The 13,193-nt window shown below is 37.8% G+C and overlaps 1 protein-coding gene and 1 non-coding gene across 2 annotated transcripts in view; both read left to right on the forward strand.

The window, feature by feature from the left end:
* LOC138007164 (alpha-centractin) overlaps nt 1–8,185 on the forward strand; it is a 14,783-nt gene extending 6,598 nt beyond the window's left edge. The window contains exons 9-17 of the mRNA XM_068853921.1: nt 1–14; nt 766–859; nt 3,747–3,782; nt 3,931–3,987; nt 4,721–4,801; nt 4,981–5,074; nt 5,246–5,307; nt 5,922–5,962; nt 6,210–8,185. The exon at nt 1–14 is cut by the window's left edge and continues 109 nt beyond it. Of these exons, the coding sequence (XP_068710022.1) occupies nt 1–14; nt 766–859; nt 3,747–3,782; nt 3,931–3,987; nt 4,721–4,801; nt 4,981–5,074; nt 5,246–5,307; nt 5,922–5,962; nt 6,210–6,312 (582 nt within the window). The 3' untranslated portion in view covers nt 6,313–8,185. The remainder of the gene's footprint in view (nt 15–765; nt 860–3,746; nt 3,783–3,930; nt 3,988–4,720; nt 4,802–4,980; nt 5,075–5,245; nt 5,308–5,921; nt 5,963–6,209) is intronic.
* Trnaa-agc (transfer RNA alanine (anticodon AGC)) lies at nt 249–321 on the forward strand. The gene has a single exon. It is a non-coding gene; the product is annotated as a tRNA-Ala (tRNA).
* Nucleotides 8,186–13,193: the final 5,008 nt, after the last annotated feature.

Below are 13,193 nucleotides of genomic sequence, written 5' to 3' on the forward strand. Positions count from 1 at the left end.
GATATTGCCGGCAGGTCAGATTCATGTTGAAGGAAAGAACCTGATTTGTACATAATGATATTTAAAGTTGAAGCTCACTGTGTATAGAAAGATTCAAATTAATGCAACAGCCTTAAGAAATCCAACCGGGTGGAGTTGTATTAGGGACTGAAAGAAATGTACATTTGAAGTGTGGGTTATAAGCAAAAGATAGATTGAAGTTATCCTCACATTGTCATCCCAACAAATTGACCTGCTCCCAAGTGAGTGGCTTTGTGGCTCAGTTGGTGGAGCATTGTGCTAGCATCACAGAGGTTATGGGTTTGAATCCCATTGAAGCCACCTGACTTTTGAGACTGAAGAGACACAGTGGCGGATCCAGGGGAGGCCCCCCACCCCCTTATTTTTGGACCAAAGCCACCAAAACTATGAAAGGGCAAAAACAAAATGTTTGAGAGTGGGGCCCCCACCTTACCTCCAGGGCTGGATCCTCCACTGAGACAATTCCTCAAATTGATGAGTGCAAGGATCACTTCTATCTTTTGTGTGTTAGGGACTACTAAGGACATTCAGTTGGTGCTCGGAGTGCTCGTTATTTGACCTTGAGCAACTGCATGCAAACCCAACCAGTAAGCCATGCTGCCTTCTCCACAGATCTCCGGGGATGACAAATTATCTGTGCTTTTGTTTTACTTTTGTGGGGTTAAGGTTTTATTGGACAAACCTGCAGAATGCAAAGTGCTAGCTGATCATTTATTTTGTTGTGTTTGCTTAATTTACCAACAGAGATGTTACAGCTTTTCTCAGACTCCTTTTAAGGAAAGAAGGATTCAACTTTCATTCGTCTTCAGAACTGGAAATAGTGAGAAGCATCAAGGAGGTAATTACTTGTGCTGTACATGCAACACTTACTCATATACGTAATTTATGCATACCAAAATTAATGTGATCTTACTTAAAATAATTTATGATGAGGATGTATTTATGTCCAAGAAAAATGGTAAATGAAGCTGGAACATCAATGAAAGAAAAATGGAAACCCCACTATAAGCCATCATCTATTGCTGTCTTTTTTTGGGGACATACGCAGGTATGCCAACTCTCCTGGATTATCTGGAAGTCTCCCGGATACGGAATGCGTCACCCGGTCTCCCGAACAGGTCATCAAATCTTCCCTGATAAAATTAATACGACTTTGAACCTTGCAAAGATTTTGCTCCATTGTAGGCTCAAATCACATCCCCATAAGAGAATTTCTATTTTTTAAAAATTGTTTCACTGTTTCTTAATGCATTTCTTCATCTCTGAGTTTCAAACACACTGACAGAAGCTAAACAAAATGACTTTCGTTATCTTCACCTGTTGTCTTGGCCATGAAACCGATTCTTTGATCGGATCTTGTTTGAACAATAAAAATTCTTGACATAAGTGCCCTGTTTTCCGGCAAATTTCCCACTCAAGCTATTCCACCTCATTCATGAGTGATTTTAAGATTCACCATGGTGGTAGATTTTCTTAAATTCAGAAGGAGCTGCTGGGCTGTAGGGGGTGGGTGGATGCCTTTTTTTGGGAGGGGGGGGGGGGGATGGGAGTCTAGATGGGAAAAATCTGTATGCATCTCTGCATAGGGCCTACTGACAGCCAAGGCAGTAGTTATGATGATGCTGATGATGATGATATGTTTTAATCAATTTATATAATAATTTTTAAACCAAACCATGAGTTAAAACAATACACTCCAACATTTTATAGAAGTAACAAATAATTTTCCATCAATACCCTCAATATTAGGAATTCAGGGCCTCTTTGAAATAATTACTTGGGTTGTGAATTTTAGCTGCTTTTGGAAATGTATGTCTCTTATAGGCCTGTAAAACAAATTTTCAAAATGATGGTAAATGTAATGATTACAATGTATTATAATAAACTTTATTAACAAATTCTTAAGATCTTAAATTTACAATAATTATATAGTCTACTAAAATGTTAAAAAATGATATTCACAATCTTAATCAATATAAATAATAAAAAAAAATGCACTAAAAACTTCACTACAACAGCATCAAATAAAAAAAAAAAAGGGAAGATATACTTTAAAAAATGGCTCCTTCTTGGATCTCAATGTCAATATCAATGTTCTTAAAATCACAAACAGCTTTTCTTCTTCCTCTTGATCCTCTCAGGCAGATTAGTGCGGAGCTTAATAAAGCGAAGGATGTCCTTGCTCTTATCCAGGAAATTGTTTTAGCATAATCTTCTCCTTTCTTGATGGAGATCAGCTGCGCCAGTCTGCTGTGGTATTGCAAGCATTCCTTTCCCATACCGCCTGTTGACATGAAAATAAGGGGTGTGAAAGTTCCTTGTTCATTGTCCAAACCCTCCTCGAGTATGGGCGCTCCTTTTCGTTCTCGTGATTGCGGTATATTTGGTGGAGTTTCAGGTTCCTATATGAATCAGCATTAGGGTGACAGACCCTCACTTCAAAGTATGCTGATCGTTGGTTCTCCCAGAACCCACGCGCATGGATATGTAATCTCGCATCTGGAGCTCAATTATAACCCCTTCCTAGCTGTTCTCCCGAGATATCTTGAAGGAAAGGCTTGATCTCAGCATCACTACATACCATACTCAGGAGTTCGGCTTCTAAATCACTCAGCTCATTGTGACGTTGGGTAACGAACCCACCTCGCTTGCATATCATTGCGTGGTCTACTGTAAAAATGTCGCCGCATACGCAGGTGGAGGGGATATCATCAACCAGCCAATCATAGCGTAATTTGATTGCGTCACGGAACTCCCTCTTATTTAGGTTAAAACCCATTTTACGAGGGGGGAGTACCGTCAGCCAAATTGATGACCCTTTGTCCACGGCAAGGTCAAATGTTTGCTGGACTTTCTGTGGAGCTACCTCTCTGATGTGCCCTGCCCTGTCTTGAGCACCTTTGCTCTCTCACTCCTCAATGCCTGTTGAAGTGGCTTGACAAGAGAATCATCCGGTATCTGATGGGACTGAGCCATGATTTGTTGGACCAGCGGGGTGGTAACTTTAAGAGAGGAGGATTGCTCGAAATTTGCTTCAAGACATGGGTTTGTTATGCCTAGCCCCCCTAGACGAACTGGCAGAGCTAGAATGTCCCTGTCTAGCCAACTGCACCTATGCTAGATGTAATTGCAGGGATAAGCACCCTAGATATGGCGTTCTCCAGCGGCTCTAATACATGTAGATCTTGAATATCTGGCAGCGTTCTCAAAAAATAAGTATGATTATTGTATGATTATTATTATCATTATCATTATCATCATCATCATTGTTATTATTATTAATGAACTGTTTCATAGCCGGCAAATGTTCCAGTGACCAAAGAAATCTGGAAATCTCCCTTCACTTCGGCGGAGAGGTAGAAAATAATTATTGTTACATCAAAGTTTAATGCTGAAGTGAATTCAGACTGAGCACAACAAAATCTTACAAGAGAGAGAAACATTTTAGAAAATTTTGCTGACATTTTGGTTTTCCCAATTTTTTGAAAGTGCATCAGGCATGGAAAACTAAATTGATATGTAAGCCACAATGTCACCATGCATTCATGAATGAATCCGCAAAATGTTCAACAAACGTACATTTCCTTTTTCAACTTTTACTGGAGTAATGCACATGTTTCATGAGTGATATTTCATAATTTCCTCTTAACTGAATTGGTGGATCTTTTGTTTTAGATTTATTACATTATGAATCACCTAATGTAGAATTTTGAATTTCATTTCAGCGTGTTTGTTACCTGGCATTAGACCCACGGAAAGAGGTGAAAACACAGTATTGATAGATCTTAGGCTCATTATTACCACTTAAATCAACATCATATACAATTATTTTAAAATGAGTTTTTTGAACATAATACATGTATTATGATTTTTATAGTTCAGAAATGTATTTAAACTTCAACTCAACAGGAATCAATTGAAGGGGAAAGGATACAGTATGTATTACCAGATGGAAGCATGTTGGAGGTAATGTTGGAAAAAGAAAAAGGGATAATGATTTTTTCATTGTGAAATCAAGGTGATGCAGATACCAAACTAGCAAAATTAATAACAAACAACGTTTTGCCATCCTCATAAAGCATTGTCAAGTTCAAAATGTCAGTGTCAATGTCAATCTGTCCAGACCAATTATGCATCTCTTGTGTTAAGATGGGACGAACTATATAAGACTCACAATCCGTCTGGATGAACTTGGGTGAACAATGATTTTGTTGTTCATTTGGTTGTGTATCTGGTATAAAGATGGGCCATAACATAATTAAGTGGATAATTTAAGCAATACTTGTCTATTATAGACACCTGAAAAGTTCAGGTGACTTCAACAGGATTCGAACCTGCAACCTCTGCAATACTGGTACAATGCTCTACAAACTGAGCTATGAAGCCACTTTCATGTAGTTGGGAGCAGGTCAATGTAATGGTTTCATAAATTATGTGTTTCATGAAAGGACTTAATAAAGTAAATGTGTATGCTTAAGTGTGGGTTGTAGATGAAATAGAGATGAAAGTGATCCTTTAAGCTGAGGGCTCTCCCAAGTCACTGGCAGCCACCTTTGCTGGGTATTGCATATATGGGGATATCATATAGATCTCAAATTTCTCTCTAGAATAAAATGTATCCTTAATATTATTAATGTGCATGTACTTACTGGTGAACCCTGTTGTGGAAGATCTAAAAACATTCATTTTGTGAATTTAGGTTGGCCCTGCACGTTTCAGAGCACCAGAACTGTTATTTAGACCTGATCTGGTTGGTGAAGAGTGTGAAGGAATCCATGAGGTTAGGACAATGATCTCTACTGAAAAATAAGTATATCTCTCTTTGACAATGCTCTAGTGATTATTAAATGTTGTAGGGATTTTCATAGGCTCTGTTTCCATCCAGTAACAGTGAACACTACAGATGCAAAAACCATGAAAAGTACATTTATATTACATTGGTTATTTATCTTTGCATAGGTACTAGCATTTGCTATTCAAAAATCAGATATGGATCTCAGACGAGTCCTTTATTCAAATATTGTGCTGTCTGGTGGTTCAACACTGTTCAAAGGTAATATCAGAGTTAATCTTTATTACGATTAATCTTTTGCACGCTTAATTGACAGAGGGGACATAGATTTTTACAGATTAGTAACCATTTTTTGCCATCTCTTACGTCTATGTACTATATTTATTAATTTTATGATAATAATATTATGACTCTGTCCTGTTACTTTGGCAGGATTTGGTGATCGGCTGTTAAGTGAAGTAAAGAAACTTGCACCAAAAGATATCAAGATCAGGGTATGAGATTTTCATCATTCATGACAGGGAGTAGCATAGGTTAATCAAGGGGAAACACTGTCAGAAATAAATTACATGTATTCTTAAAGATTTTAAAAGGGTAGCATTTTAGCATACAGAAATTGTCTCAGGAGGTTTATCTCTCAAGTATTTTTGTGTGGATGACAACATGATCAGCTGACTTCCCACATTTGTTTTGGGTCATTACAAATGTCTATTAATCAGAGTTGATTCAAGACATTTTTTATTATGATTCAAAAAAGTTATTGTTGGTTTTGAAATTATGATTTACAGTTACTGTAGCTAATTGACAGACTGAGAGCAGGGGATTGTGGAGTGGTGTCAGAACCACTGCTTTCTTTCAATGTGTGTGCGCTGGATTCAATTCCTGAACATACATTGTAGACCTTTTGTATTATTATTAATTTTCTTGTATTTGCACAGTTGTAACCCAAAGTAAAGAAAATTGATTCCTCTGGTTGTTTCTTCTTTTTGCTATCATCATCATCATCATCATCACCATCGTAATCTTCATCATCGATCAATGATAATATCATTAAGGGTTGACGAGTGACTTCTAAAACCATTCATTTGCATGGATTTCCTTTTATTAGATTTCTGCTCCTCAAGAAAGACTATACTCGACATGGATTGGGTAAGGTTATCCTGCTTACAATAACATTCGTATTGCCACTGTACTGCCCCTTGATTAAATCCAGCCTTGAGAATTTATGAAGTCATTTTCGTGTAACTGAATGCTTTGTAGACCTGCAAACTTATTTACAAGAAACTTGCTTTGTATTTTGGACATTTTTGCAAGGGTAGTTAGTAAGGTTTGAAACAGCTGTTAGAAAAATAGTAATAACGAATAATAATTGTTTAATATTAATATTTTCTTTCAGAGGCTCCATTTTAGCATCCTTAGACACTTTTAAGAAGATGTGGGTCTCTAAAAAAGAGTATGACGATGAAGGGTCCAGAGCAATTCATCGCAAGACATTCTGACTTGTCTGATTCAACCTTCCAGTTGAAATTATTTACATCAGATGGATTGATTGGAAAAATCCAGACAGTAACTGTACATAGAACTGACATATTAGTACAAAATAATGCTTGTTCTTGATAAAGAGCCATTTGCATTATGAGGTCATTCTCAGAAATTATTGCGGATAAAGTATTTGTGTACAGAGCGGTCCTGAGATTATATGTAGCTGGGATCTCACTGATCCCATTCTTTTTGGGCTTACTGGTGTACACAAATGTCAGTCTGTTACTTCAATAAATGGATGTCGTAGGCTGTAGACAGATGCTGCTGGCTTAAAGCTGTTATTAAAACAGCTATTAATAGTGAAAATAGCAAGGTGTGTTGTTATTTTCATGATGTTTAAGCTGTAAGATTTCAGTGGCTTCTAAGGGGAAGATGTTACAGGAGCTTTGTTGTTTTCTTGCTGATGCTGTGCAAAAATCATTTTTTTGGAGACAGAAAAGGAAAGCAGCCTTTTGTTGATATTATTTGGGAAATGGACCAATTCCTGTCATAGGATCTGCCGCAAGGAAGCGTGTGATGGATTTGTTTATTTTACTAAATTTCTTCAACCACAGTGAAATATCAGGGGGAAAAAAGGCACAATTTGTTTTGTGTTGTTGGGATCTATTGTAACTTGTTGTGGAAAAAATACAAATATGTCGACATTTGATCACTACAAAACAAGGATATTTTATTGAAGATTTATTGAGATATCAGTTAAAGTCTCGTTGCTGGAAAAAAATGTTTTCTGCTTTCAAGACGAATTTTTCCATGTATAACAAGAATATTCTATGCGTTTTGGACCTTGAAATTTGCTTTTTATTTTCATCTACTCAAATAATGTTAAGCAAGTAACTCATTTGACCTAGGGTAAGTAGACTTATTGTAGTTGTCTTTAAGCTTATTGTCCGTTGTGTTCTTTCTTCGCCTTTCCCCGTCACGATTAGCTATTTGCGGGGCAAGCTGCTTTCTTTGGTAATAATAATAATAATAATAATAATAATAATAATAATAATAATAATAATAATAATAATAATAATAATAATAATAATAATAATAATAATAATAAGGGGCTGTGTCTTGATATTTCGCCACGTTTAGTGACTAGGAACCAGGTGTAAGTCCTCCAATTAAATGCAGGCGGATTTTAATAAGCTTCACATGCTCTTCTCCCCAACTTCAACAATTAAAGTCACAAATTGTCCTTAAATGCTCCTCCTCGAGTAAGGATAAACAGCTACATTTACCCTCGGCTAAAATAACGCTGACCTTTACTCTTCCTTATTGATGGAAATAAGTAGCAAAGGCTCAGACACTTCGTGTTGGATGTCAAAATTGAGCGTGTATCTAATAATTAGGTGCATTTCTGGAAATTGGTGCTGGGAGGACCTGGCAACCATCTCAAGCGAAACTTAAATTATAACTACCGAAAACATTGAAAGAAGGTTTGAATGAAACAGGAAATACAAAAGGAGCCAGAGATGGGTAAAATTGAAGAAGGCTGAAATGGATTGCAACTGGAGCTTTTGACAAGTGTTTAGCCAAACAGTTTTTCAAAGTTTATCTCAGTTGTTTGTAACTTAAATTATGTACAGTATGCTCGACGGACATTTTGTGTCACGAAGCTTTTAGTTGTCTTGTTTAAAGTAATTTCTTGGTTAACGTAAAGTTGCATAGCGAATAGGGGTGGGTAATTGGTAAACATACACAGCATCAAATGCACTACCTTGACACAGCCCTTTTCAACAAAGACGCTGTTTTTTGGTCAGAATAGTGTTAAATAAGCCCTACAAAATCAAGATATTTATAGATTCAAGTTTAAAGAAAACGGTCATTTGTTTGCGAGCTGGACATTGGTCTTACGGTACTGGCTAGTAACAGTATTAACAGTCTGTTGTGCTTAGAGCGGTTTTCAATTGAGTGTCGAAAGTAATTAGCAAATTACTTTTTTGATTGGTTCAAAGTTCTCACGCCACTTTCTCAACCAATCAGAAGTGAAACCAAAACCATGCGCTATGTGTCGGCTACGTGTAATTACTTAGTTTTGATTGGTTTACTGGATTGTCACCGTCCTTTTTGATTAGCCAAAGTAATTACTTTGGGTTTGGTTTTACGATACTCATTTGAAAGCCGCTCTAATTGTTTAGTAAACACTGAAAGAAATGTATATTTAACGTGCGAGTTATAGACGAAAGAGATACGTGATCCTCGCACTCATATGGACAATTTAAGCAATTGTCTCTTGGTTGTCCATGGTAGACGATGAGGGCAGCTTGGGTTCATCACTTGTTGTGAACCCTTGTATGGCTATGGAGTCCTATGTGAGCTCTGAAGAAACGCCTTTCACATGTTAAACATTCATATCTCAGTAGTTTCTTGACCAGGTGGGTTGAGTTTTCGCTCCTTACGATCCTCCCTTTTCTTTAGCTTTGGCTATTCTTGTGGGCACCTTCGTTTATCAAAGCCCTCCATGGAAGTAAAGTTACTTAAACACTGTTAAGAGAGCAGATAACAGCAATAAAGTGTCCTTTAATGGTTGAATTTCACCTGACAAGGCATTATAACCTGGAGGCAGTCATAAGAGTAAATTAGTTGGCTGATGTTGCATACAATGACAGTTCCCTCATCATTGTGCCATCACAGTAGTGTGAAAAACTGATTTTCTTTCACTCCTTCGAAAGATTGTTTTTCTGTAATGTGTAAGTAATTATACTTCAAAGGAACGAACATCATGGTGACATTTCTAGTGCACGGATGTAAACTGACCTGTTTCATTGTACCTGTAGATTACACTCTCCATTCACGTCCCACAACATCCAGACATTTTCAGTCGAAATGAACACAAGTTTAATTTCTGACGGTCGAGTGGGAAGGAATTGGTCAGAAATAGAATATTCTGTCGGCGCGATACAGAGGCACTTAGGTGGTTATGGGGTAGTTTAGGACTATTTCAAGGTTTGGCGGGATATTCCCGTCATTCTACGTCTGTCATTCTCGGTGCCAACTAGCTTTTGCGTAAGTTTAGTTTACGTTATTTTGGAGAGTAAGACTTGCACTCTTACTTAACAAAACGAAAAATATGGTAAGAGTACCCTTTCATCTGGATCTAATGCCGCTCTAAAGGGTGAGTTTTGTTTAGTTTTTTTTGTCTGGCGCAACACGATTGCAAGGATTTATTTTCACAGTATCCTCGTTCTCGCCAACTTATTTAACAAATCCTCTAATGTGATTGGTTCAATTCCGGTAGCAGGCGGAATTTTCTCAACCGGCCTGCTCACAGTTCACTGTTTCCCCCATCCCATACTGCAATTCGTTTTGGGAGGTCTTTACATAAAACTTGAATACATTACATTTACTCTTGGGGCTGTATCATGCTTCAGTGAACTGGGTATCCATTGTTTTAATGCAAGTAACCCTCCAAAATGAACTAACTATATATTACGGGCCGGGATTGGTGAAAATAGCGAAATGGGCGATTAGCACGGGCCAGACCTCCTTACATGAGACGGACTAAATAGAACGAATTGAGTTCATGATTAAGCCCGTTGACCCAATTAAGTTCGACGAACGGTATTTGGATCGACCAACACGGTCCATTTGTCTTCCTCAGACGGATAGAACGTGTGAAGATCGAGTATGCGACAAATTTCGAGCTGCTCATGAAACCATAGTCCCCCTCTAATAACTATGATGAGACGAAAATTTCATAATTTTGAAATTTTTAGGACAATGTGTATTTTGGCCTCGATATATACAGTCTGCAGTACTAGCTAGGTAGACCCAAACTACCATTCAATTCGTCTCATGTCAAGCTCGACGTTTGGCCCGGGCCTTACTTTTCAGACGGTCCGCGACCTAGACCGTCTGAGAATCAGGCTACACTGGCAATGATCCTGGGTGCTTTTTCGGGCTGTTTTGTATAAGTGATCTCAAAGTCCGAATCAAATTTCCTAAACCTAACTGGCACCAGCGCAGGCAATAAAAAAATTAAAATAGCAGAAAGCAAATTAAAAGGACTACTTATACGCTTCACTAAGCGTTCAGCAAGCCCTCGATTTTTCTTTTGTTCGATTTTTTATTTTCTTATTTTCTTCATTGTAATCTTTTCTCGTATTGGTTAACATATGCAGCGCTAAGAACCAATGAAATGCTTGTGCTATTCATGCTTTCTCGAATGAGCGGGAATTTGAAAGGCGTGTGCTTTCTTGACCTTTCTGGTTTTGGGGGAAACAAGCTAACAGCTAAATCGATGGGGAAGTCTGTTTTCAGCTCCATGTGACTACAGAATCCATTGTATAAAGAGTGCATACGGAAAGTAAACGTTGACAAGCAATTGAAATGCCTGATGTACTGTGTGCATGGGAGATGTTGACATTTCCAGTCTGGGAGAGTCTGCTCTCACAAGTCACATGAAATGGGAAGAAACATAGTTTAAGGAGCAACCGCACAAACACCTTAAAGACAAAATTTCTCGTGTTGATGAAGAACAAAAAGGAAACATAGAGATCTCCTGTCGGGGAGGCATATCCCAATTTCGTTATTTTTGAACATCATTATACATTATTATACATTGAAATTTGCACTACATTGAGTCCTTGAGAAATGGGAAATGTGTCCTTGAAAGTTTTTGAAAAGTCCTTGACTTTTTGGTCCCAAAAAGTGCCCGAACCCTGCCTAGGGCTCGTGCTTTTTCAAACCAGCCCCTTGAAAGGTACTTTCGGAAATGACACAATGCGTCTGCAGGGAATCCGAGACTTAATTTGTTGTTGATATCCGCTTAGATTTCAATAACATTCCTTTCGCCATCGTTCGCCGTTGTGTGCTCTCCATTGAAATTCAGACATGGTACAAAACTTTAAAACGCTTGAGAAAACCATTCAGTGTATTCCTCATTAACTGGTATTATTGTATTCTCGTCCTCAGAGCCACTCGCTTTAACTTAACGTTACGAGTGATTCCGGGTTGCAAGGAAAATTCGATTTTTTTCCAGTGGCTAAGAAAACCTGAATGCGCACAAATAATTTAGTGATAAATTACTCCGCACTTCCCGTTCGAAAGGTAGGAATTTTTACGCGATCTTGACATTCTCGTCCCCAAAGATAAATAAAGCTTGCAAAAATGGCGCTGACCACTCCAAAAAAAGTAGTGCATCAGTTTCCCCGTAACCAAACCCAGTGGGCAAAATACACAGGCAGTCTCGCTTCTGCATAGCGACTGCATACTAAATTTTTTAATTTCAGTAAAATTAGTGTTTCTTTCAAAGCTTCACCTTATCCGGCTTCAAAGTGCAGTCATCACAAAAGCCAAAGCAGGACTGTCACTCCCTCCATAAGATAAACATAAGAGCATAAGCAAATACATTCTTGGCTATTCCGCATGCGCTAACGAGTCTCTGCAACCAGAGTCGCTTCCAGAGTGTCTCGTTTCTCCTACCACGAGACCAAAAGAAACAAAGAACTCTGGGAACGAGAATGGTATTATTGGTTGACGTTCCCTCTCGACGCGTTCAGAATAAGTTGGATTTTTATTTTGCTGATCTCTTTTCAATAATCACGTTCCGTGAAGAAAAATCTTTTTCCATCGCCGTCAGAAACCTTGTGGTTATAAGTTATAATAACGACCCGGAGAGAAATTTTTTCCATCATTTTTGGAAGCTGATTTGTACAGTATATTGTCAATGGAAGAAAGGCGAGTGAACTTCTTGGAGAAATTTTTAATCTCCAGGGAAAATGAAACGCCGGGCTCTGTGCGAACGCAGACACCTTCGCAGACATCTTGTTTCGAAGGAAGAAGCAAATAAACGAACTGAGGGGATGGGGAGAATATGGTAAACATTAGAAAGCTATAGAAGGTATTATTAAAAAAATAGATAATTGGATAATGCAATTCTAGAGTTTTGATTGGCTTAGCCATTATGATATATGAGCTATTATACCACGCTCCACAAATATCAGTAACTGTACGCATCAGTTTTTCTTTTTTTACAAAATAAAGTAGGGAAGATTTATCCAGAATTTGTGGGCGTTTTCTGGGAGCAGCAACGTATTCTGGATTCATGAGAGGGTAGGAGGAATTCTCAAATTCACTCCTATTTCCCAGAATGCATCATAATTAGCCAGAATGCACTGCGCCATTTATGCACTTTTTACCAAAATGCAATGCATTTGAGTAAAACGCCGCCAAACACTCTAGAGATTGCCTAAGCACGAGGTCCCGTATATATACGCTCAAACAACACATGATGTAAGAATGAAAACTCATAACAATTCCAAATCTAGATTAAGTCCCTCGCATATAAATCTCTTTGCGCACAGTTCTACATGCCACTAATGTTTCAGCGTTCAGAAACATAAAAGTCAACTTCCATACTTTCTTATCCCCATTTTCACAATTTTGCCAAATAATCGCCAAACTGCATTTAGCTTCCACCCATCAAACTTCCGAATATCGCAGGGAAGAATGACTTCGTTTCCAGTGGTGATTAAATTTTATGACTTTAATTCACATTTCGACTACCACAAGTAAAAATACCTTGTGCCTTACTCACTTCTAATATATTTTATACGAATATCGAGACTGAAATTTGCGAAATTTTAAGAATAAAATTTCAAAATGATCCCATTTTAAATTGTGACCAGTTGATGAAGAATAAACCCGAGGCTGAAACAACGATATAATTTTGTGCGTTGAAATTTGTAAATACCATACCATCATAAATTTTAAACTTAAACTTAGAAAATTATTTCTCTCTCTAAAATCTCTAAACAAAATCGAGTAATTTCGTTTCCATCACAGTGTTTCTGTGAGAAATGCATTTTTCTAAATTCCAGAGTTTTGAAGCAAGCAACCTTGGGCAATC

The sequence above is a fragment of the Montipora foliosa genome, chromosome 6 (assembly GCF_036669935.1).
Source record: "Montipora foliosa isolate CH-2021 chromosome 6, ASM3666993v2, whole genome shotgun sequence".
Lineage (NCBI taxonomy): Eukaryota > Metazoa > Cnidaria > Anthozoa > Scleractinia > Acroporidae > Montipora > Montipora foliosa.